General features: G+C 37.9%; 1 protein-coding gene across 1 annotated transcript in view; it reads left to right on the top strand.

Annotated features, from left to right (window-relative positions):
- PXMP4 (peroxisomal membrane protein 4) overlaps positions 1-22,481 on the top strand; it is a 32,338-nt gene extending 9,857 nt beyond the window's left edge. The window contains exons 3-4 of the mRNA XM_053712850.1: positions 17,759-17,957; positions 20,469-22,481. Coding sequence (XP_053568825.1) covers positions 17,759-17,957; positions 20,469-20,732 — 463 coding nt within the window. The 3' untranslated portion in view covers positions 20,733-22,481. The remainder of the gene's footprint in view (positions 1-17,758; positions 17,958-20,468) is intronic.
- The last annotated feature ends 1,187 nt before the right edge of the window (positions 22,482-23,668 follow it).

The raw sequence follows: 23,668 nt of genomic DNA, 5'->3' as shown, positions 1-23,668 counted from the left end.
TCTAAGATGGCCGCTGTGAACAAGGCCCGATCTGTATTAATTTTGCCTGTTGCTATCTGCCGTGTTACTTCCAAGCCTTCAGGGGAAGTTTGTGAGCGATCAACTGTGCGCAGCATACGCGCTTCCCAAAGAAGCTCTTCCATGGCCTGTGCTAGGGAGTCAAACAAGGGCTGAAAAATATCAATGAGGGAGGAAATAGTGCGCTCCATCTTGTGTGCCGACAGGGCGAGCGCTCCCAAAAACTTAATGGGCTTAAATTTCTTTTTATGCCTTCTCGGTGGCCAGGAGTTGGAGCTTCCTGATCCTATAAGTTTCCCAGACACAATTCTTGTCAAGGGAGGTCTGGATGGCTTGAGATTTGGCCCCAGTTCTCTTAAAAGCACTTGTTGTTCACAGAGCAGTATGAAGCAGTGGCCATCTTGCTGAGCCGCTCACCGGAAGTCTTGAGATTGATTTTTATGCAACATGTCTTACAAATTATATAGTATATCTACTAGATTGCCAACTTTGTGGAGCCCAATATGTGGGTCAGTCAACTAGAACTCTCAGAGATCGGGCGAGAGAGCATCTTAGAGATATTAAAAATTTCAACAGAGATTCAGCGGTAGCCAAACATTTTAATCTCTTCCACTTCACAAATGTACCCAGGTTGAAAATTAAGGTCATAGACCTAGCTAGAACCCCTTATAGAGGGGGTGACATATGTAAGGTCCTTGACAGAAAAGAATTGTTCTGGATCTATAAGTTGAAAACTAGGTCACCCTTGGGTATGAATTTAGAATGGGACATGAGATACTTTGTGGACTAGAACAAATAGCATTTTTAATATGTGGACGGTTATACATATATTTTCATATTAGTATAAAATTTAACATATATTTTCTGTTACATTTCTCTATGATAGTTTTCTCTTATCCTATGAAAATCTTATATCAGAGTTTCATACTGATAATATCTGAATATGTCATTTATATTATTAATATTTTATGAATTACTGTTTCATCATGAAGTTTGACCTTTTGCTTATCTTACACTGTTTATCCAGTTTTTGAACTCTCATTTTTTTCAATTCGCCATTTATGCTTTCATCAACTCATATTAATAAGAATCTTTTCATACTATGACATTTAATGACTTGAATGGCTCTTTAATGATTTGAACAGCACCTTGTTTCTTTATAAATATATAGTTGTTACTAGGTGATTTGAATAGCACCTTGTCTCTTTAAATGTATAGTTGTTGCCTGTCTCTTTTCATATCTGACATTGAATTGTATAACCCTGTTGTTGTATTCATCTTTATAAGATTAAAATAATCATTTACTTGCTTATTTAATATTAGTTACTGACATTAGACATGCATGTTTATACCAATACATATATCTACATTTTTATGTCATGTCACATAGGTACTCCTATTTAAATTAACTACCAGATTTTGCCTTTACTTCACAAGTATACTAACTATGTTTTTATTCTGATCTGTAGTATTCACTGAGGAAGCACACCTTAAAATTTCATTATGTCTGTGTAACACAAGTGTATTATGTCAGTTTTCAGACTGAGCTTTTCTATTGGCGTGATGTCCCTTTAAATACTACAGCTGATATTACTTGTTCTCAGCATCTATGACTAAGCCCAAGTGTGCGTGAAACATGTAAGACTGCTGTCTCCCTCCTTTGGTTTGTTGTGTCTTATCTTGCTCTTGTCCATTTATATATTTTTTTTATTGGAATAAAACCCTTTTTTTCTGTAGCTCAATAGCCGCCTGTCTTCCTTTCTCTGGCTTTTGCGGCTGTCCTCCGCTTGTTAGGCTGGCTCCACACACCCCTTTTTTGAGTGGGTCCGCTCCACTACCTTCCACTTACCCGACGGACGCCTTCTGTAGCAGCACTTCTCTTCGTTATACATTTTAAAGCACTCATATCCTTTGTTTCATTGTTTACCTTATATATTTAAATAACACCTCAAAATATTTTATGATAATAGCTCATCTGTAAAATGTCTTATATGGGATGCCAGACTAAAAGTATTTCATAGTTAAAGTAATGATAAATCCAAGCGTATATCGCTCTTCTCCAATGAGGTGACGTTTCCACCTCTAAGCCAATAGCCGTGCTTGGATACAGAACACTGTCGGTTGGCACCACGCACGGCTATTTGTTGGAAACATCACCTCATTGGAGAAGAGGGCTGTGCCTTGGGTGTCCAGTCGCGCTGAGTTAACAATAAACTTGCCGCACAGATAGGGTAAGATTAACACTGATTTTTAGTAAATGATGACTGAAGCTAATGTTTTATTTTTAATGATGTTAAATCCTAGCATTTGTTATACGCTTGGATTTACCATCACCTTAAAGGGACAGTCAATCCCTTCATTACCCATTCCCCAGTTTTGCACAGCTAACACTGTTATATTGATATACCCTTTTTTTTAACCTTTATGATTACCTTGTATCAAAGCTTCTGCAGACACCCTCCTTATCTCAGATCTTTTGACAGACTTGCATTTCAGACAATTAACTCCACAGGAGTGAGCACAATGGTATCTATATTGCATGCATGAACAAACAGTACATGTTGTTAGCTAAGAGGTGGATAGCTGAAATCTTAGAAATCAACCTTATGAGCATACCTAGGTTTAGCCTTTAACAAAAAATACCAAGAGAAAAAAGCAAATTTGATGATCAAAGTACATTGAAAAGTTGTTTTAAATTACATGTCCTATCTGAATTTAATTTGGACTTTACTGTCCCTTTTTTATAGTAATACAATCAATGTGATAGATGTAATTCAATAATGCAGAAAAAACGTACTATTCTGGAATGTAGTGAGTTCAAAACTACTGTGGTTTTACAAACTACGCTTAGGTTCTTGTTACTAGACTATCAACAGTTCAAAATATTGATAAATAGACTTTCAATATTTCAGCATATCAATGTTCACTCTCCAATGAGTAAAATATTTGTAACTAGGTTGTAGTCCATCAGAGCGCAGATAAGATGTCACCAAGAAGCCATAATTGGTGAAACTTTGATTGGCATTTCTCTTTGTGGGACTGATAGGAAAATACCAAGTCTTTGTGTTATATCCGGTATCTTACCTTGGTTTGGAGGGTTATTAGCAGCTTAAAAAAATATTCTTTTTATGGGACTTTATATAACACACAGATATTTTCAGCAAGCTTTTTGTTAGTTATGTTTTACAATAGAGACATTGTTTGCATACCTGCAGTAGTTGGGAGGAGACTGTACTAGCCTGTACATGTGTGGATACCTCCGATTGTAGGAGACACTCTGTGCCAGTCGACTTTTTCCAGGGCCTAATATATACTTGTAAAACAGCCATGCACTAAAAATCTGTGCAAATCCAGGTTTTAGTGTATTGCTGTTTCAAAAGTATAAATTTGGCTCTGAAAATAGCTGACCGGCATGAATGGCCACTGCCTTCTGCATTCTTAGGTATCTGAAAACCTCCAAATGCACACGTCTACCAGCTTGATCGCCTGCTAAGTAGGGCAGGTCCTTTTTGAGTGCTTTCATCTGAAGTCTTTTTGTTGAACAACTGGAGGTTGCTCTTTTTACCAGCACACCAATGTCCAGATATTTGAAGTAGATCAGGGCTCGACAAAACCAGGAGCTCTTTTGTTTATTCTCCATATATTTATACAAATTCTAATGTCCTAAATTATTCTTTCTGACTCCTAAATTTAAACAGATTTGTCAACCCCCTGTAGTAGACAGTCCAGATCAAAACATAGCTGCAAGCATTTCAAAACTGGAGAATGGAGATTGTTATGCTCAAGTGTTATTTTATTTAGCAACAGCCTAAAACAACTACTTTGAGAACCTTTCCGGTTCACAAAGGAGCACTACATACAATCACCTCAAAGCAATATTTGCTCATTCATCAATACTTCTCCCACTGGCATATGTGGAAACGTAATAGATCTATAAAGACACAAGAAAAGAGAACTTCCACCCATGGAAGAACTAAGTGTAGTATAGAAGTAAACTATTAAACACACTTTATTAAGGCAAATGCACACTTACAATGTAAGCCTTGTTTCTAGCTTGGTAAGCTTTTGCAGCACATCAGAAACTGAAGTCTATAATGTCAATCATGGTATTGGCTCCAGGAATTAACAAGCTGCCAGGCTGTGTAGCACACTTTGTATAAGGAGCATGCTGCACAGCCTGCTGGTTGTTCATTTAAGCACCCTACTGTGCACTGAGACCAAAAAAAGGAATTTAACTCTTGTATAAGAGAGTGGTGGTTGGACACAAATCAATGATTTTTTCTCTTGTTAAGTGTATTCAGTCCACGGATCATCCATTACTTATGGGATATATTCCCTTACCAACAGGAAGTTGCAAGAGGATCACCCAAGCAGAGCTGCTATATAGCTCCTCCCCTCACATGTCATATCCAGTCATTCTCTTGCAACTCAACTAGATAGGTCGTTGTGAGAGGTCTGTGGTGTTTTTTATACTTAGTTTATTCTTCAATCAAAAGTTTGTTATTTTAAATGGCACCGGAGTGTGCTGTTTGTGCTCAGGCAGTATTTGGAAGAAGAATCTGCCTGCGTTTTTTCTATGATCTTAGCAGAAGTAACTAAGATCCACTGGCTGTTCTCGCACATTCTGAGGAGTGGGGTAACTTTCAGAAAGGGAATAGCGTGTGGGGAATCCTGCAAACAAGGTATGTGCAGTAAATTATTTTTCTAAGGAATGGAATTGACTAAGAAAATACTGCTGATACCGATATAATGTAAGTACAGCCTTAAATGCAGTAGCGACTGGTATCAGGCTGATGAATGTATGTACAATAAGTAATTTTCTAAGCAATGGAATTTGACTAAGAAAATACTGTTAATACTGAAGTAATGTATGAGCCTTAACTGCAGTAGAAGCGACTGGTAGCAGGCTTATTAATAACACTACCTAACTTTTAAAGTGCATGTTTAAAACGTTTACTGGCATGTTATTCGTTTTTTTGTGAGGTACTTTGGTGATAAATCTTTTGGGGCATGATTTTCCACATGGCTGTCGTTTATTTCTACATAGAAATGGTTAACTGAGGTTTCCCACTGTTGTAATAGGAGTGGGAGGGGCCTATTTTAGCGCTTTTTTGCACAGTAAAAATCAGTTAAAGTCTTCATGCTTCTTCCTCCTTGATCCAGGACGTCTCTAGAGAGCTCAGGGGTCTTCAAAATTCATTTTGAGGGAGGTAATCAGTCACAGCAGACCTGTGACAGTGTGTTTTGACTGTGATAAAACGTTAATTGTTAAATTGATTATCCGTTTTTGGGTATTAAGGGGTTAATCATCCATTTGCTAGTGGGTGCAATGCTTTGCTAACTTAATACATTTACTGTGAAATTTGGTTCATTGTTATTTCAACTGTGACGATTTTTTGTGCTTCTTAAAGGCGCAGTAGCGTTTTTTATATTGCTTGTAAACTTATTGAAAAGATTTTCCAAGTTTGCTAGTGTCATTGCTAGTCTGTTTAAACATGTTTGACACAGATGAATCTGTTTGTTCACTATGTTTGAAGGCCAATGTGGAGCCCCACCGAAATATGTGTACTAAATGTATTGATGTCACTTTGAATAAAAGTCAATTTATATCTGTAAAGAAATTATCACCAGACAACAAGGGGGAAGTTATGCCGACTAACTCTCCTCACGTGTCAGTACCTTCGCCTCCCGCTCAGGAGGCGCGTGATATTGTGGCGCCAAGTACATCAGAGAGGCCCATACAAATCACTTTGCAAGACATGGCTGCTGTTATGACAGAGGTATTATCTAAATTGCCTGAATTAAGAGGCAAGCGCGATAGCTCTGGGTTAAGGACAGAGCGCGCTGATGATGTGAGAGCCATGTCTGATACTGCGTCACAATTTGCATAACATGAGGACGGAGAGCTTCATTCTGTGGGTGACGGATCTGATCCAGGGAGACCGGATTCAGAGATTTCTAATTTTAAATTTAAGCTTGAGAACCTCCGTGTATTGCTAGGGGAGGTATTGGCGGCTCTGAATGATTGTAACACGGTTGCAATTCCAGAGAAAATATGTAGGTTGGATAGATACTTTGCGGTACCGGTGTGTACTGACGTTTTTTCTATACCTAAAAGGCTTACAGAAATTATTAGCAAGGAGTGGGATAGACCCGGTGTGCCCTTTTCCCCTCCTCCGATATTTAGAATTTTTTTTCCAATAGACGCCACCACACGAGACTTATGGCAGACGGTCCCTAAGGTGGAGGGAGCAGTTTCTACTTTAGCTAAACGTACCACTATCCCGGTGGAGGATAGTTGTGCTTTTTCGGATCCAATGGATAAAAAATTAGGTTACCTTAAGAAAATGTTTGTTCAACAAGGTTTTATCTTACAGCCCCTTGCATGCATTGCGCCTGTCACTGCTGCTGCGGCATTCTGGTTTGAGTCTCTGGAAGAGGCCATTCGCACAGCTCCATTGGATGAGATTATGGCCAAGCTTAAAGCACTTAAGCTAGCTAATGCATTTGTTTCTGATGCCGTTGTACATTTAACCAAACTAACGGCTAAGAACTCCGGATTCGCCATCCAGGCGCGCAGAGCGCTATGGCTTAAATCCTGGTCAGCTGACGTGACTTCTAAATCTAAATTGCTTAATATTCCTTTCAAAGGGCAGACCTTATTCGGGCCCGGCTTGAAAGAAATTATTGCTGACATTACTGGAGGTAAGGGTCATACTCTTCCTCAGGACAGGGCCAAATCAAAGGCCAAACAGTCTAATTTCCGTGCCTTTCGTAACTTCAAGGCAGGAGCAGCATCAACTTCCTCCACTCCAAAACAGGAAGGACCTGTTGCTCGTTACAGACAGGGCTGGAAAGCTAACCAGACCTGGAACAAGGGCAAGCAGGCCAGAAAGCCTACTTCTGCCCCTAAGACAGCATGAAGAGAGGGCCCCCTATCCGGAAACGGATCTAGTGGGGGGCAGACTATCTCTCTTCGCCCAGGCTTGGGCAAGAGATGTCCAGGATCCCTGGGCGTTGGAGATCATATCTCAGGGATATCCTCTGGACTTCAAAGCTTCTCCTCCACAAGGGAGATTTCATCTTTCAAGGTTATCAGCAAACCAAATAAAGAAAGAGGCATTTCTACGCTGTGTACAAGACCTCTTAGTAATGGGGGTGATCCACCCAGTTCCGAGGACGGAACAAGGGCAAGGGTTTTACTCAAATCTGTTTGTGGTTCCCAAGAAAGGGGGAACCTTCAGACCAATCTTGGACCTAAAAATCTTAAACAAATTCCTAAGAGTTCCATCATTCAAAATGGAAACTATTCGAATCATGATCCAAGAGGGTCAATACATGACCACAGTGGACTTAAAGGATGCCTACCTTCATATACCGATTCACAAAGATCATTATCGGTACCTAAGATTTGCCTTTCTAAACAGGCATTACCAGTTTGTAGCTCTTCCCTTCGGGTTAGCTACGGCCCCAAGAATTTTTACAAAGGTTCTGGGCTCACTCCTAGCGGTACTAAGACCGCGAGGCATAGCGGTGGCTCCGTACCTAGACGACATTCTGATACAAGCGTCAAGTTTTCAAATTGCCAAGTCTCATACAGAGATAGTTCTGGCATTTCTGAGGTCGCATGGGTGGAAGGTGAACGTGGAAAAGAGTTCTCTATCACCACTCACAAGAGTCTCCTTCCTAGGGACTCTGATAGATTCTGTAGAAATGAAAATTTTCCTAACTGAGGCCAGGTTATCAAAACTTTTAAATGCTTGCCGTGTCCTTCATTCCATTCCACGCCCGTCAGTAGCTCAGTGCATGGAAGTAATCGGCTTAATGGTGGCGGCAATGGACATTGTACCATTTGCGCGCCTGCATCTCAGACCTCTGCAATTATGCATGATAAGTCAGTGGAATGGGGATTACTCAGATTTGTCCCCTCTACTAAATCTGGATCAAGAGACCAGAGATTCTCTTCTCTGGTGGCTTTCTCTGGTCCACCTGTCCAAGGGGATGACCTTTCGCAGGCCAGATTGGACAATTGTAACAACAGATGCCAGCCTTCTAGGTTTGGGCGCAGTCTGGAACTCCCTGAAGGCTCAGGGATTATGGACTCAGGAGGAGAAACTCCTCCCAATAAATATTCTGGAGTTGAGAGCAATATTCAATGCTCTTCTAGCTTGGCCTCAGTTAGCAACACTGGGGTTCATCAGATTTCAGTCGGACAACATCACGACTGTGGCTTACATCAACCATCAAGGGGGAACCAGGAGTTCCCTAGCGATGTTGGAAGTCTCAAAGATAATTCGCTTGGCAGAGTCTCACTCTTGCCACCTGTCAGCGATCTACATCACAGGCGTGGAGAACTGGGAGGCGGATTTTCTGAGTCGCCAGACTTTTCATCCGGGGGAGTGGGAACTTCATCCGGAGGTCTTCGCTCAACTGATTCATCGTTGGGGCAAACCAGATCTGGATCTCATGGCGTCTCGCCAGAACGCCAAGTTTCCTTGTTACGGATCCAGGTCCAGGGACCCGGGAGCGGCGCTGATAGATGCTCTGACAGCCCCTTGGGTCTTCAACATGGCTTATGTGTTTCCACCATTCCCGATGTTACCTCGACTGATTGCCAAGATCAAACAGGAGAGAGCATCAGTGATTCTGATAGCGCCTGCGTGGCCACGCAGGACCTGGTATGCAGACCTAGTGGACATGTCGTCCTGTCCACCATGGTCTCTACCTCTGAGGCAGGACCTTCTAATACAAGGTCCTTTCAAACATCCAAATCTAGTTTCTCTGAGGCTGACTGCATGGAGATTGAACGCTTGATCCTATCAAAGCGTGGATTCTCGGAGTCAGTTATTGATACCTTTAATACAGGCACGGAAGCCTGTTACCAGAAAAATTTACCATAAGATATGGCGTAAATATTTATATTGGTGTGAATCCAAGGGTTACTCATGGAGTAGGGTTAGGATTCCTAGGATATTGTCCTTTCTACAAGAGGGTTTAGAAAAGGGCTTATCTGCTAGTTTGTTAAAGGGACAGATTTCTGCTCTGTCTATTCTCTTACACAAACTTCTGGCAGAAGTTCCAGACGTCCAGGCTTTTTGTCAGGCTTTGGCTAGGATTAAGCCTGTGTTTAAGACTGTTGCTCCTCCGTGGAGCTTAAACTTGGTTCTTAAAGTTCTTCAAGGGGTTCCGTTTGAACCCCTTCATTCCATTGATATTAAGCTTTTATCTTGGAAAGTTCTGTTTTTGATGGCTATTTCCTTGGCTCGAAGAGTCTCTGAGTTATCGGCCTTACATTGTGATTCTCCTTATCTGATTTTCCATTCAGACAAGGTAGTTCTGCGTACTAAACCTGGGTTTTTACCTAAGGTAGTTTCTAACAGAAATATCAATCAGGAGATTGTTGTTCCATCATTATGTCCTAATCCTTCTTCAAAGAAGGAACGACTTTTGCATAATCTGGACGTAGTCCGTGCCCTGAAGTTCTATTTACAGGCAACTAAAGATTTTCGTCAAACTTCTTCTCTGTTTGTCGTGTATTCTGGTCAGAGGAGAGGTCAAAAAGCTTCGGCAACCTCTCTCTTTTTGGCTTCGTAGCATAATACGTTTAGCCTATGAGACTGCTGGACAGCAGCCCCCTGAAAGAATTACAGCTCATTCCACTAGAGCTGTGGCTTCCACCTGGGCCTTTAAGAATGAGGCCTCTGTTGAACAGATTTGCAAGGCTGCAACTTGGTCTTCGCTTCAGACTTTTTCAAAATTTTACAAATTTGACACTTTTGCTTCTTCGGAGGCTGTTTTTGGGAGACAGGTTCTACAGGCAGTGGTTCCTTCCGTTTAAGTTCCTGCCTTGTCCCTCCCATCATCCGTGTACTTTGGCTTTGGTATTGGTATCCCATAAGTAATGGATGATCCATGGACTGAATACACTTAACAAGAGAAAACATAATTTATGCTTACCTGATAAATGTATTTCTCTTGTAGTGTATTCAGTCCACGGCCCGCCCTGTCTTTTAAGGCAGATCTAAATTTTAATTAAAACTCCAGTCACCACTGCACCCTATGGTTTCTCCTTTCTTGTCTTGTTTCGGTCGAATGACTGGATTTGACATGTGAGGGGAGGAGCTATATAGCAGCTCTGCTTGGGTGATCCTCTTGCAACTTCCTGTTGGTAAGGGAATATATCCCATAAGTAATGGATGATCCGTGGACTGAATACACTACAAGAGAAATAAATTTATCAGGTAAGCATAAATTATGTTTTTTTGGGGGGGGAGCAATCAGATTTTTCTGATTTTAAGTAGGATTTTTTTTTTCTTTAATTATATGCTTTTTGAGGAAAACAAATCTATCTAAAGATAATGTTCTATTTTAGATGCATTGCAATCCAATGGTTATTCATCCTGAAATATTTTTTTTATTTTTCATTTTATAGCATGATGCAATATATTTATGCCTGTAATGTTTGTTTGTTTGTTTGTTGTTTACGTATGGTTATTTTGGCCATTTTTCTACCTAGAAGATATTATCTCACATATCTGGTTTTGTAGTTCTTAAAGTGATGGTAAACACAGTAATATCACTAAGTGCCATCTGAAAGTAACTGCTTTAGAATCATTATTACCAGGTTTTTTTAACATTCCTTCTATTTATAAATATATGCCAGCAAATATACTATTTCCTGCCATTTATCGGCCGTCCCCGCTCCGAACTCTATTTTTTTTCTTATGACTGCATCGCTTTAGCCCTATTGCGATCCGTGTCAGTTGATAGGCTTTTTACGATAGCCTTAGTTTTCTTCCTCAATGCGAATACGCTAAAGTCTGTGTTGCCCTCATCGTTCTCAAACACCCATCGTCTCCATTCGCATTACTTCTAAGGGGAGTTTCTTACTCGCAACAAACACTGAATCATAGTTTTTATTATGATTCAGTGTTTACACGGATAGCCGCCAGCAGCTTCGTCTCATCTGTTAGAGGGTCTAGTTATATATTAATTATATATTAGTTATATATAGTTATATAAGTCTAGTTATATATTAATGTCTAACGCTAAATTAGAGGGCCTAGTTATATATTATTTATATATTAGTTATATAAGTCTAGTTGTATATTACTGTCTAACGCTAAATCGACTCAATGTGATAAAGTCAAAGTTAAAAATATTTATATTAATAAAATAAAATGTTGCCGGTCTAAGTGAATGTTATTCAACTACTTAGTATTCCTTTACCATTTTGACATACATAATTAAATGCTCATTATAATCGTAGGGGTTTTGAAATCGCTTCTAGTTCACCAGACGATGTAAACAGTGAATCTCGTGATTCACTGTTTACATACGCCTGTGTGAAATCTTGAGCATGCGCACAGTAAGGTGATACTGGATTGCGCAGCTATAGCAGGCAGAACCATTATTTATGTGGGATAACATCCGCCCTCATTGTGATGTTAGAGGTACAACCCTCTGTCACTTACTCTATGCTTGGGGAAACGGTTTGGGCGGTCTAGATAGACACACATGATTGAGAGGTACTACATTTATGAATATAATGATAATAAAACGCTATAAAAAATATGTGAATATGCTAGTTATTATAGAAACAATAGAAATATTCAATAAGGTTTACGCAACATTTATATCAGAAGAGAGAGAACAGCACTCCTGAGACTGCTTCTTGGGTGGTAACTAGCCATAGAACAAGCTATTATGCTATTGTTCGTTCCCAGGTTGAGTGCATCTCTCTTTTAATGTATACACAACATTTACCATCAATTTAAAACTGAATTTGTGTCTGTAGAATTAACATGCCCATTTTTCACAGCAAAAATGTTATCAAATACTATACAGAGATGAGAAATAGACCTTAAAGAAACATAACCCCCACATTTTAATTATTCAGATAGAGCATACAATTTTCAGATTTGCTTATTTTATCAAATTTGCTTGATTTTCTTGGTATTCTTTGTTGAAGGAGAGCAATGCTCTACTGGGAGCTAGCTGAGCAAATTGGGTGAGCTATTGACAATCAGCTAGCATACAGTAGTACTTTGCTTCTGAGCCTACCTAGGTATGTTTTTCAACAATGGATACCAATAGATCAAAGCCCATTATATAATATAAGTACATTGGAAAGTTGTTTTAAAATGTAATGTTCTATCTGTATTATGACATTTTAATTTTGACTTTACTCTTCCAGTAATGCCATTGTTTCCCTGTAATTCTATGTACACAGAATCAATCCCATACAAAGTTTAAAATAGCTCAATGAATAGAAGTTTTTTTTTTTTGTTTGTTTTTGGAGTGTAGTTTAGTTAAAATAATTTATATTGTTATTAAGGTAATAATTATTTTTTAGCTAAATACAACTAAATTGTTATTATTAAACAAAACCTTTTTTTCTTTCATGACTCAGAGCATGCAATTTTAAGCAACTTTCTAATTTACTCCTATTAATTTTCTATGTTCTCTTGCCATTTTTATTTTAAAAGCAGGAATGTAAAGCTTAGGAGCCAGCCCATTTTAGTTTCAGAACCGTGGATAGCACTTGCTTATTGGTGGCTGCATTTAGCCACATATCGGCAAGCACTACCCAGGTGCTGAACCAAAAATGGGCCGGCTCCTAAGCTTTGCTTTTCAAATAAAGTTTGGAAGAGATTGAAGAATTGATAATAGGAGTAAATTAGAAAGTTGCTTAAAATTGCATGAAAGAAAAAAAAATTGATTTAGTATCCCTTTAAACTAAAGTAATCCATTATTTTTCTCCTTCCAATAAAGTACACCTGAAAAGTTGATCAAATATGATTAAGCAATTAAACTGATGAGAGAGTTCACCACACAATAATTTAATTAATTTCAACACAAGGATACCAAGAAAATTAAGCAAATTAGATATTAGAAGTAAATTGTTTTGAAGTGGTATGCATTTATCTGAATCTCAAGACATTTTTTGGTTTTCATTAGGGATGCATCGAAATTTCGGCCGCAGAAACGTTTCGGCCGAAAATGGCATTTTTGGCTATTTCGGTTTTCAGTTTTTTTTGCCTGTTATTTTCGGTAAAATTATTATGTAGCACGTTTCAAATTTGATGCTAGCCTTGAGCTGCTGTCTGAGTTCATTTCTTGACTTACTGTTTTTCATATAATAGTTTTCTAGGACTATACTTTATTTGGATCATTGGTAAAAAAAAAAATACTGTTAAATCTGATTCTTTTACACAGAACTAAATACAGAATAATGCAGTATATTGATATTTAATATTGTTTTAAGTAGGGATGCACCAAAATTTGTTCGCAGAAACATTTTGGCTGAAAATGGCATTATTTTTTTTGTTCTTGTAGCATATTTTTGTTCAATTTTAGTGTGTTGCTTTCAATAAAAGTGTGGTTATTTTATTTTTTTGGCTTGCAGGTTTTCAATTCAGAAAATAAAATATGCTACACAATAATTTTACAGAAAATAACAGGCAAAAAAAACGAAAAACGAAATGGCTAAAAATGCTATTTTCGTCCGAAACGTTTCTGCGGCCGAAATTTCGGTGCATCCCTAATTATTATTATTTATTTGTAGAGCGGCAACAGATTCCACAGCTTTATAACCATAGGCGGTATACAAGGTAGCAATTATTGGGATCAAATGGGTAGAGGACCCTGCCTAAAGTCGCACTGTTGTTGTCAGCTATTGTGAAGGTGATCTGCAAGCAGTTGGTCTCTTAGGCTTACATTCTAAGAAGGTTCATGGCGGATAGTATAAGGAAAGGTTAGTGTAGGTTGTATGCATCCCTGAACAGAAGAGTCTTTAGGGAGTGCTTGAAGCTATCAAAACTAGGGGAGAGTCTTGTGGAGCGAGGCAGAGGGTTCCACAAGATGGGAGCCAGTCTGGAGAAGTCCTGTAAACGGGAGAGTGAGGAGGTAACAAGAGAGGAGTAGAGTAGGAGGTCATGAGTAGAGCGAAGGGGACGGGAGGGAGAGTATCTATCTGGAGACAGGTTCAGAGATATAGAGGGGAGCAGTGCAGTTGAGGGCTTTGTATGTCAGAGTCAGAATTTCGTGTTTAATCCTGGAGGCAAGAGAAAGCCAGTAAAGGGATTGGCAGAGAGGTGCAGCAGATGAAAAGCGACGTGTAAGGAAGATGAGCCACCACATGGCCTAGTATTGCCAAATGATAGTGTATATATCTATTTACACATCTAACATTTGGTGTTGCACCAGAGTGAAATGATGCAAATAACGCAGACTGGAATCTGTTATCCTGCAGACTGTCCTCCCGCAGTGCACCAACAATGTCAGCAACCGTCTTCATATAATCTCTCTCCAATTGAAGGTTGGGCTTTGTCAAACTAAAGGATTTTATAGCAAGTGTAATATTAATGTACATTTATTAAATGAACAACCATTGGAGCTGAGAAACGCATTTCTTGTTTTTATTCTTTTATTAAATGTTAGTTTCTTAACAATACTAGGCCACATGGTGCCCCTGTCTATGTTTTTAACCTACAGATAGCTGATCCTGGGAGTTGGACCATACCCCCTTAATCTAGGCCTTAATCTATTATGGACTTTTAAAGGGACTGTCAAGTCCAAAATACACTTTCATGATTCAAATAGGGCATCGAATTTTAAACAACTTTCCAATTTACTTTTATCACCAATTTTAATTTGTTCTCTTGGTATTCTTAGTTGAAAGCTAAACCTAGGTAGACTCATATGCTAATTTCTTAGACCTTGAAGAGGCCGTCTCTAATCTGAATGCATTTTGACAGTTTTTCACCAATAGAGGACGTTTGTTCATGTATGTCATATAGATAACATTCAGCTCACGCACGTAAAGTTACCAAGGAGTCAACACTGATTGGCTAAAATGCAAGTCTGTCAAAAGAACTGAAATAAAGGGACAGTTTGCAGAGGCTTAGATACAAGGTAATCACAGAGGTAAAAAGTGTATTATTATTACAGCGTTGATTATGCAAAACTGGGGAATGGGTAATAAAGGGATTATCTTTCTTTTTAAACAACAAAAATTCTGGCATTGACTATCTCTTTAAGCACCTATTATGCACTGTATTCAGTTTATCAATTGATTTATAGGACATTTTTATAATTTGATATTATTACTCACTGCTATATTTTTTTGGTTTTATAGGACGCCCCTATCTTTCATTAATATTCTGTTTTTGCATTATACTTCCATTAGCAAAAAATGCTTCTAGTGAAAGTAATTGTTTCAGTGGCTTAGCACATTCTCAGGTATGAAACACCATGACTGCTCAGAGAACTGGCAGTGGTGTATATTGCACAATCGAAGACTTAAATTGTGTCATACAATCCACTGCTGACTCACTGAAAACATGTGGTGTTTGTATGCTGGTGTACGGGGTACTCAGCATATATGTGTATGCAGCAAAAAAACTGTAATTTTACTAAAAACATTTTTACTAATAGAAGTATATGACAAAAATAGTTCTTTTCAATATTGAATTGCACTTATGCTCATTTAAATTTTGACTATTCTATCCCTTTAAAGGGACATAATACACTAGATTTTTCTTTGCATAAACGTTTTGTAGATGATCAATTTATATAGCATATACAGCTTTTTTTTTTTTTTTTATTAAATGTATAGTTTTGCTTATTTTTAAATAACATTGTGCTGATTTTCAGACTCCTAACCAAGCCACAAAGCTTTAGAATTATACTCGCGTATACCTACTCCAGCTTGCTCCTGTTTGTGTAAAGAGTCTTTTCATATGCAAAGGAAGGGGGGGGGTGTCTGCTGTTTTTGCTATACAACCACTTGTAGTGGGTGTTCCAGCTACCTTTTCAACAGAGCCAAACTGACAGCTTCTAAGTAAGTTTTTAAACAGTTTTATACTGGATTTTTATATCAGTATCTGTGCATCTTATTCTTTATAGTAGTGTCTATTACATGCAGTTATATGAAAATGAGTGTATACTGTCCCTTTTTAAAAATCCAAAATTGTTTCTTTCAGAATTGAGATAGAAAATACATTTTTTTTGTAAAAAGTTTCCAATTTATTACTAGTGTCAAATTGCCTTGTTCTTTTGTTCTTTCTTTGTTGAAGTTATCTAGATAGGGTAGCATGCACATCTGGAGCACTACATGACAGGAAATAATGTTTCCATCTAGTGCTCTTGCTAATGTATAATAACAATGTTGCAAAACTGCTGCCATATAGTACTGCAGACACATGCACACTCCTGAACTTACTTTTCTGATTTTCAACAAAGGATAACAAGAAAACAAAGAAAATTTGGTAATAGAAATACATTGTAAAGTTGTTTCAAATTATATGTTCTATCTGAATCATGAAAGAAAAAATTGGGGTTTATGTCCCTTTAAAGTGAAAGTCAACCATAGTGTTTTTGAAACTATAGGGTTGACTGTTGAAACAAATAAAGGGCACTTTCACTCAAGAAGTATAAGATACTTTAACCATTCGCCGTTCTTAGCCGCTACGGCATCACACGGTGACATTTTCACCTCTTGGCAAATAGCCGTGCGGTAAATCCGGTTTGGCGCCCATGGGAGCCGGGTTTACCCCATGGCTATTGGCTAAGAGGTGAAAATGTCACCTCTTAGCAAAAAGTTTTTGGGCCGTGGGCTGCCGTAGCGGCTAAGAACGGTGAACGGTTGAAACAAATAAAGGCACTTTCTGCATGAAATATCTTATACTTCATGAATGAAAGTGCCCTTTATTTGTTTCAACAATCAACCCTAGCGTTTCAAAAACACTATGGTTGACTTTCACTTTAAGTAACTGGCACTTTTGGCACTTTATTTTTACTTTTTTTTTGACTGACTTGGAACCCCAGAATGGTTTGGGAGAACCAAAATGGTCTTTTAAAAGGTCCAGTCTATGGGTTTTTCTTTCTATTGTTTAAAAAGATAGATAACGCATTTACTTTCCATTCTCCAACTTTGCGTAACCAACCTTGTTTAATAAATATACTTTATAACATCTAAGTTTGCCTGTTTCTAGGCCCCATCTGGCCATCCTTTATTTGTGTTTTTTTTTTTTTTTTTTTTTTTAAATCTTGCACAACAGCTAGACAATGCTAATTTATATGTACATATAGATAACATCATGCTCACTCCCATGGAGAGTGACAATTATAAAAGAACCAGCACTGATTGGCTAAAATGCAAGATTCTAAAAAGCACTCAGATAAGGGGACGCCTGCAGGGGCTTAGATACAGGTAATCATAGAGGTAAAAAGTATATTAATATAACAGTGTAGGTTATGCAAAACTGGAGAATAGGTAATAAAGGGATGATTATCTTAGACAGGAACAATTTTCAAGAAGACTTTCCCTTTAAATTGTCTGTGTGACATTCGAACATGTTTTCCTTGGAAATTTGAAGGGTACTAAGAGTTACAGGAAGAAATGGGGGAATTCTATTTGATTATGTTAAAGTTGTTATCCTCTAATATTCTAATATCTGTATCTTTGGAAAATTGATTGATAATCTTTTGTACTGTCAATGAACAAGAAATTTGATAGTAAAAAATATTTAAACATAAATTGTCTGTGTGGCTGTTACAGTGTAACCTGTTTTGTAAGATGAAGGTTGAGAGGGTCTTGTGAATGAATGTTTCTCCTGCACAGATTAAAAATTGTACTGCATTTAAAGTAAGGAATATGTTTGCGTTTTAAACAAAATCAAATGTTTAACTTTTATGGTTACTGTATATAATCTGAAATGTTGTTGTCTTTTTGTAGTTTAAAAGAGAAGTTGAAAGCCATCCTGCTGGCAACATACACACATTCCCGCAATCTGGCCTTCTTTGTGTTCACCTATAAAGGGCTCCTGGCTGCTCAAGAAAAGTTGCACGGCAGCAAGTGGCAAATTCACTCCTTCCTGGCTGCCTGCGTGGGAGGCTGGCTGGTGTTTGGAGAAAATAACCACATAAACAGCCAGGTAACTTCTTGTTAGGGGTCAATTATAATAATCAGTGAGAAATGTGGTTGTAAAATGCTTAGAAAATATGAAGACTGGCAGAACTATAGAATCTCCTTTTTAGACCAGTGAATTTTTTCTTTGTGTTTTTGCCTTTGTGAAATAAGCCCAGTAGTTTCAAAGTGCAATGCAGTTTAAATATACTCAAAAATATGCAAAGCATCATCATAATTTTGTTAGTTTCACAGAAAAATACAAAGTGCAATCGGAATTTGTAAAATCACGATCTTAAATACACTGCTGTATGCAAAATCTAAATGCATTACCATAACGTAGAAAGTACAAAGTTTACATGTGATAAGACTTAAAAGACAAATTCTAAAGTAAATTAAAATACAGAGCACAAAGTGTCAAACAAAATTCTTATGTTCTGCAATTCTATATTGTATTGTGTTTGTCTCTTCTGCAAATACAGAAATACAGGGAACACCTGTAGGGAGAGAGAGCAAAAATTACCTTTGTAGAATATAAGTGCTCTATATAAAGCACTCACCGGACTTCAGACATCTGTGACAAATTCCTTTTATTAGATGTAATTTTATTTTTTTGTGTATTTTTTTTTAAAGGACATGAAACTCCATGTTTTTTTCTCGATTCAGATTGATCATGTAGTTTTTAAATAGCTGTCCTATGTACTTCTATTCTCATATTTGCTTATTAGAGGTAAATTTAAAAAGTTGTTTCTAAAATGTAGTGATTCCGATACAATTTTTATTTTTATTTTACTGTCCCTTTTATTCACTCAATAGCCAGCCACAAACAAACACAATGTGGCACGGATTTATTGGTTATCTCTGTAACCATTCCTGCTCTACAGGCTTTGTACAGATGGCTTTTATATATACCTATACTCCTTAATTGTTTATTTTTGTATTTGGAAATGGGGGGGTGGCGGAAGTCACAGCATCTTTTGTAATTATTGCTGTTGCTTTTCTTCATGATATGAGGTCTGATTTCAAGCAGTTCTATACCTTATTGAAAAGTCTTTGTGTTCCTTTTTTGTAATCATTTTCTGCTTTTTTTTATTAATGATGATGATCATTCACCTTGACATGGTTACCATACATAATTCTTAATTTGGTTCATTTGGAAAAGTACTAGTGGGATTGGCACTTCCAAGGACAATTAAACTGCTAGCAGAAGTATAGCCACATGGTTACTGTTCACCATGACATTGTTTTACTTCCAGAGCCTGGATATGAATGTATTCCAAAAATAGATGGAAAAGTTACAGCCACACCCATTGCTAACAAATGCAGATAGACATGAAATCTCCATAGACAAACATTGGCATTACAATGGGTAGTACTGAAGAGCTTGGTTACTTGTGGCATAGTCATAGGATTCCACCTTCGCTACAAGTCCGTTAAATTTCTGGCTACCAGATTTGCCCTTGTCAACTGTTGGTCCTGCTGTTATGAAGTGGAAGGGTCTAGGAGCAACAACAGCTCTACCATGGAGTGGTAGACCACGCAATCTCACAAAGCGGGGCCTATTATCTGTTGTGTCACTCACTACAGAGTATCAAACTGGCTCAGGAAGCAACATCAGCACAATAACTGTCGGGCGCTTTATGAAATAGGTTTCCATGGTCAAGCCACTTTACACAAGCCTCACTTGCGCAATGCCAGGCATCAGCTGTAGTGGTGTAAAGCACACCGCCACTGGACTTTCTCGACTATTATCCCTCCTTACTTTGTTTTTATGGTATCCTTTGTTGAAACGCATACCTAGGTAGGCTCAGGAGCAACAATTGACTACCATGAGCTAGCTGGTGGGTACACAGATGCCTTTTGTAATTAACCATGTGTTTTCAGTTAGGTCCCAGTAGTGCATTGCTGCTTTGGAGCTGAATTTAGCTAAACACACTTATTGCACTATTGCTTGCTGAAAACAAACACTTTAGGCCTTTTTTTTTTTTTTTTTTTTTCTACTTTTTTCTGTCCTTTTCAGTTAGACTAAGCAACCTTGTTTTAGATTTATAAATTGTATTTTACTACTTTATTTTATTCTATTTATTTTATCACAGGAAAAAACAATACAAATTTGTTTTAATTGGCAAATTATGAGGATACATTTACATGTCCTGTCAGACTAGTCTATAAATAAGTTATACAAGTGTTTGTCCTTTTACTAAGTGCTGAAAGACAGGAATTTTAAAATTGTGTTTCAGTTCAAGAGTAAGCAAACTGAGACTTGCTAGAGCAAATCATTTAACTTATGGATTAGCTGCTATATTATGGTGAACAAGATTTCTGTGCATCTTTGCTGTTATTTTGAAAGAAGGAGACAAACAAGCTGATAAGAGGGAGATGAGCAAGAGTACTTTAAAGGAAATAAATGTAGGTTTCACCAGGTAGCCTGTGTAAAGAATGTAACCCGATCCAAAATAGTTTTCTGAACATTTTACTTTGTATGTGATTCATGGGAGGTGGTCTCATTAATCACTTTGTCACTATTCTTTCCTTGCAGATCAACATGTACTTGCTGTCGCGTGTACTCTTTGGTCTCTCACGGCTGGCGGTGGAAAAAGGTTATATTCCGGAGCCCAGATATGATGTGTTTCCTATTTTCTCTGCACTGGTTTGGGGCTTTGTGCTCTGGCTGTTTGAGTATCACAGACAGACACTGCAGCCATCTCTGCAGTCATCCATGACATATCTCTATGATGACAGTAACATATGGCATGATATCTCTGACTTCCTTATCTACAACAAGCCCAAACCTGCAAAGTAATTTTCTAGTTGCATCTCTCTTGTGTTTAACAAGAGGCATCCTACAGGGTATTGCAGAGATCCTGTCCTTTCTTCCTGAGAGAGCTGAATTTATCCATACAAAGCCTGTTGCATGGAAGGATGAAGGGAGAGAGGGTGAAGATGCTGCTGCCTTCAAAAGCCACAATTATTTGTATTATAATTTGCCATAATTTATGACTAATTACTGTTAATATTGGGAGAAGTTAAAGGGACGAGGAACACAAATTCTTTCATGCATTTTAAAAGATGTTTTAAATATATATATTTTTTTTAATTTTGTATTTAAAATGAAGGTATAGAAAATGTGAACATGAAAATAAACTGAAGAATTGCAGGTGGGTCTTATGTTCTAACCCAAACACACATTATTGTAAAGTGAGTGTCTAGGAAGTGCTATAAGATAAACTTTAAATGGATACAAAACAGTGCTCCTTTAAACAAAAATACTAAATCAAAGTCAAACTAAAAAAAAAAACAGAGAGAGAGGGCCTGGTGGGTAAAAACCACAAACAACAAAAATCCTAGCAAGAACTTCAAAGGGAAAATGACTCCTTTGCCTTTCTGTAAAGATTGTAGCCCCTTGTGGGCCCTGTACAAATTTAGTTAAAAACAAAGAAATAAAAGGTAAAACACTTTTAAAATTATGAATACAAATTGCAATGGTTTCTATTAAGTATAAGCCACTGTTTTGGGACTTTATTACAACAATGAAAGGCTGTTTTATATCCTTTTAAAGGGACATTCAATTGCTGGACATAACTTTAATTTTTTTTAATATTCCCTAGCTATTCTCCTATGCCTGTAGTTCTCTTTAGAGCAATTCACTTAATTTATCTCTACAGGTTGGTGAAGCGCTTCATCTTCATACTATGGGCTTGATTTATCAAGCTGGGGCAGAAAGGGGCGTTTACATTCACCCCTGTCCACCCCAGCTCGAAACGTTTTTTGCACCCTGTGCAGATGTGAATGTTCTTGTACTTCAGTTGAGGGGTTTATATGTTTGCAGCTTTTATGGACCTTTTTAAAAGTTGCAGAACGTACATAAGAGAGACTTTTGTGAATAATAGAGTAATTCAGGAATGTAAAGCTCTCCTGCTCTGTATTATGCATGCTACCTATGCACAGTAATGTCACTGTGAATGTGCACCGCTTATGTCACAGAGGGCAAGAATACCTGAGAGTATGATCGCACCCAGTAGGAAGATGTGGAGCTTCACCAACCAGCACCAGTAATGGGTTTAAATAAGAGATCGAATTTAAGAGCTGCAGGCACAAGAGGTAAAACAGAAGCATGGTGAATAGGAACCATGCTTTTGTAATAATACTGCTGTTTATGTTTCTATAACAAGGCTAGGGTTGTTCAAGAGCTGGAGACAAACCAGTTTTAAAGTATATTCCTGTGTGTTTATAGTCCTTTATTGGTTCAGGCAGGTTTATTCTGTAACAAATCTTGCCAGTCCATGGCCTTTTGAGCACCTGTATTGGAGCACACTAGCCTAGTTATAAATACATAAAGAGCAGTATTCTAGCAATTAAAGCAACAACTACAACAGCATGGTTACTATTCACAGTGGGGAATAGACTAGTCGCTTCTGTCATGTTCCCCCTGTTTTACATCATTTGTATTTTCTCCTTTTTGTGTTTTTTTTTTCATTCTATAATATTAAAAACTTTATTTTAAATGCATGCAAGAACAAATGCTAATTAAAGTCTCTTTAAATGAACAACACCCTGTAAGATATACATCATCAATTTGTCCTTTTATATGTTTATCTTGAATTATGTTTTGTAGTAAATGTGCTTTTTTACACCATACCTACATACAATAGCACACATTGGTCCCTTCTTTTTTAGTCGAGCAGAATTTTCATGCAGATCCATTGTATAGCAGCTCAGAAGATGATTTTGCTCTTCTAATATATTCCAATGCATTAGAATAGTGTTTCTCAACCCCAGTCCTCAGGAACCCCTAACAGACCAGATTGTCATGATATCTGAACTAGAGCACATGTGACACAATGAGCTGATGGGTGAGAGCAGGTTGGTAACCATGGTTGCTGATTATTTAACTTGTTCTCTAGTTAAGATATCATGAAAATCTGTCCTGTTAGGGCACTGGTTTTCAAACCTGTCCTCAGTACTCCCTAACAGACCAGACATTAAGAATATATCAACTGTAGCATAGGTTATATCAGCTAATTAGTTAAAGGGACATTACACATCAGTTTTCATATAACTGCATGTAATAGTACAAAACCTTTTAAAAACTTACTTAGAAGCTCCCAGTTTAGCACTGTTGATTAGGTTGACTGGGACACCCAGTGAAAAGTGCTGGAAAACAAGAAGAGCAGACTCCCTCCAATTCCCTGCTTATGAAAAGACAGATAACATAAACAGGAGCCAGCAATAGTCTGTAAACGCGTGTATACATCTAACACTGGTGCTTGGTTAGGAGTCTGAAAATCAGCACAATGTTTTTGTAAAAATGTATAGTTTTGCTTAATTTTACTAACACTCCCAGATGGGCTATCTAAATGGATCATCTACAAAACATTTATGCAAAGAAAAAACAGAATTTATGCTTACCTGATAAATTACTTTCTCCAACGGTGTGTCCGGTCCACGGCGTCATCCATAACTTGTGGGAATATTCTCTTCCCCAACAGGAAATGGCAAAGAGCACAGCAAAAGCTGTCCATATAGTCCCTCCTAGGCTCCGCCCACCCCAGTCATTCGACCGACGGACAGGAGAAAAAAACAGGAGAAACTATAGGGTGACGTGGTGACTGTAGTTAAAGAAAGAAATTCATCAAACCTGATTAAAAAACCAGGGCGGGCCGTGGACCGGACACACCGTTGGAGAAAGTAATTTATCAGGTAAGCATAAATTCTGTTTTCTCCAACATTGGTGTGTCC

This window comes from Bombina bombina, chromosome 1 (genome assembly GCF_027579735.1).
Source record: "Bombina bombina isolate aBomBom1 chromosome 1, aBomBom1.pri, whole genome shotgun sequence".
NCBI classification, from domain to species: Eukaryota; Metazoa; Chordata; class Amphibia; order Anura; family Bombinatoridae; genus Bombina; species Bombina bombina.
Note: the sequence above shows the minus strand (reverse complement) of the source record. Positions and strands in the feature narration are given on the sequence as shown.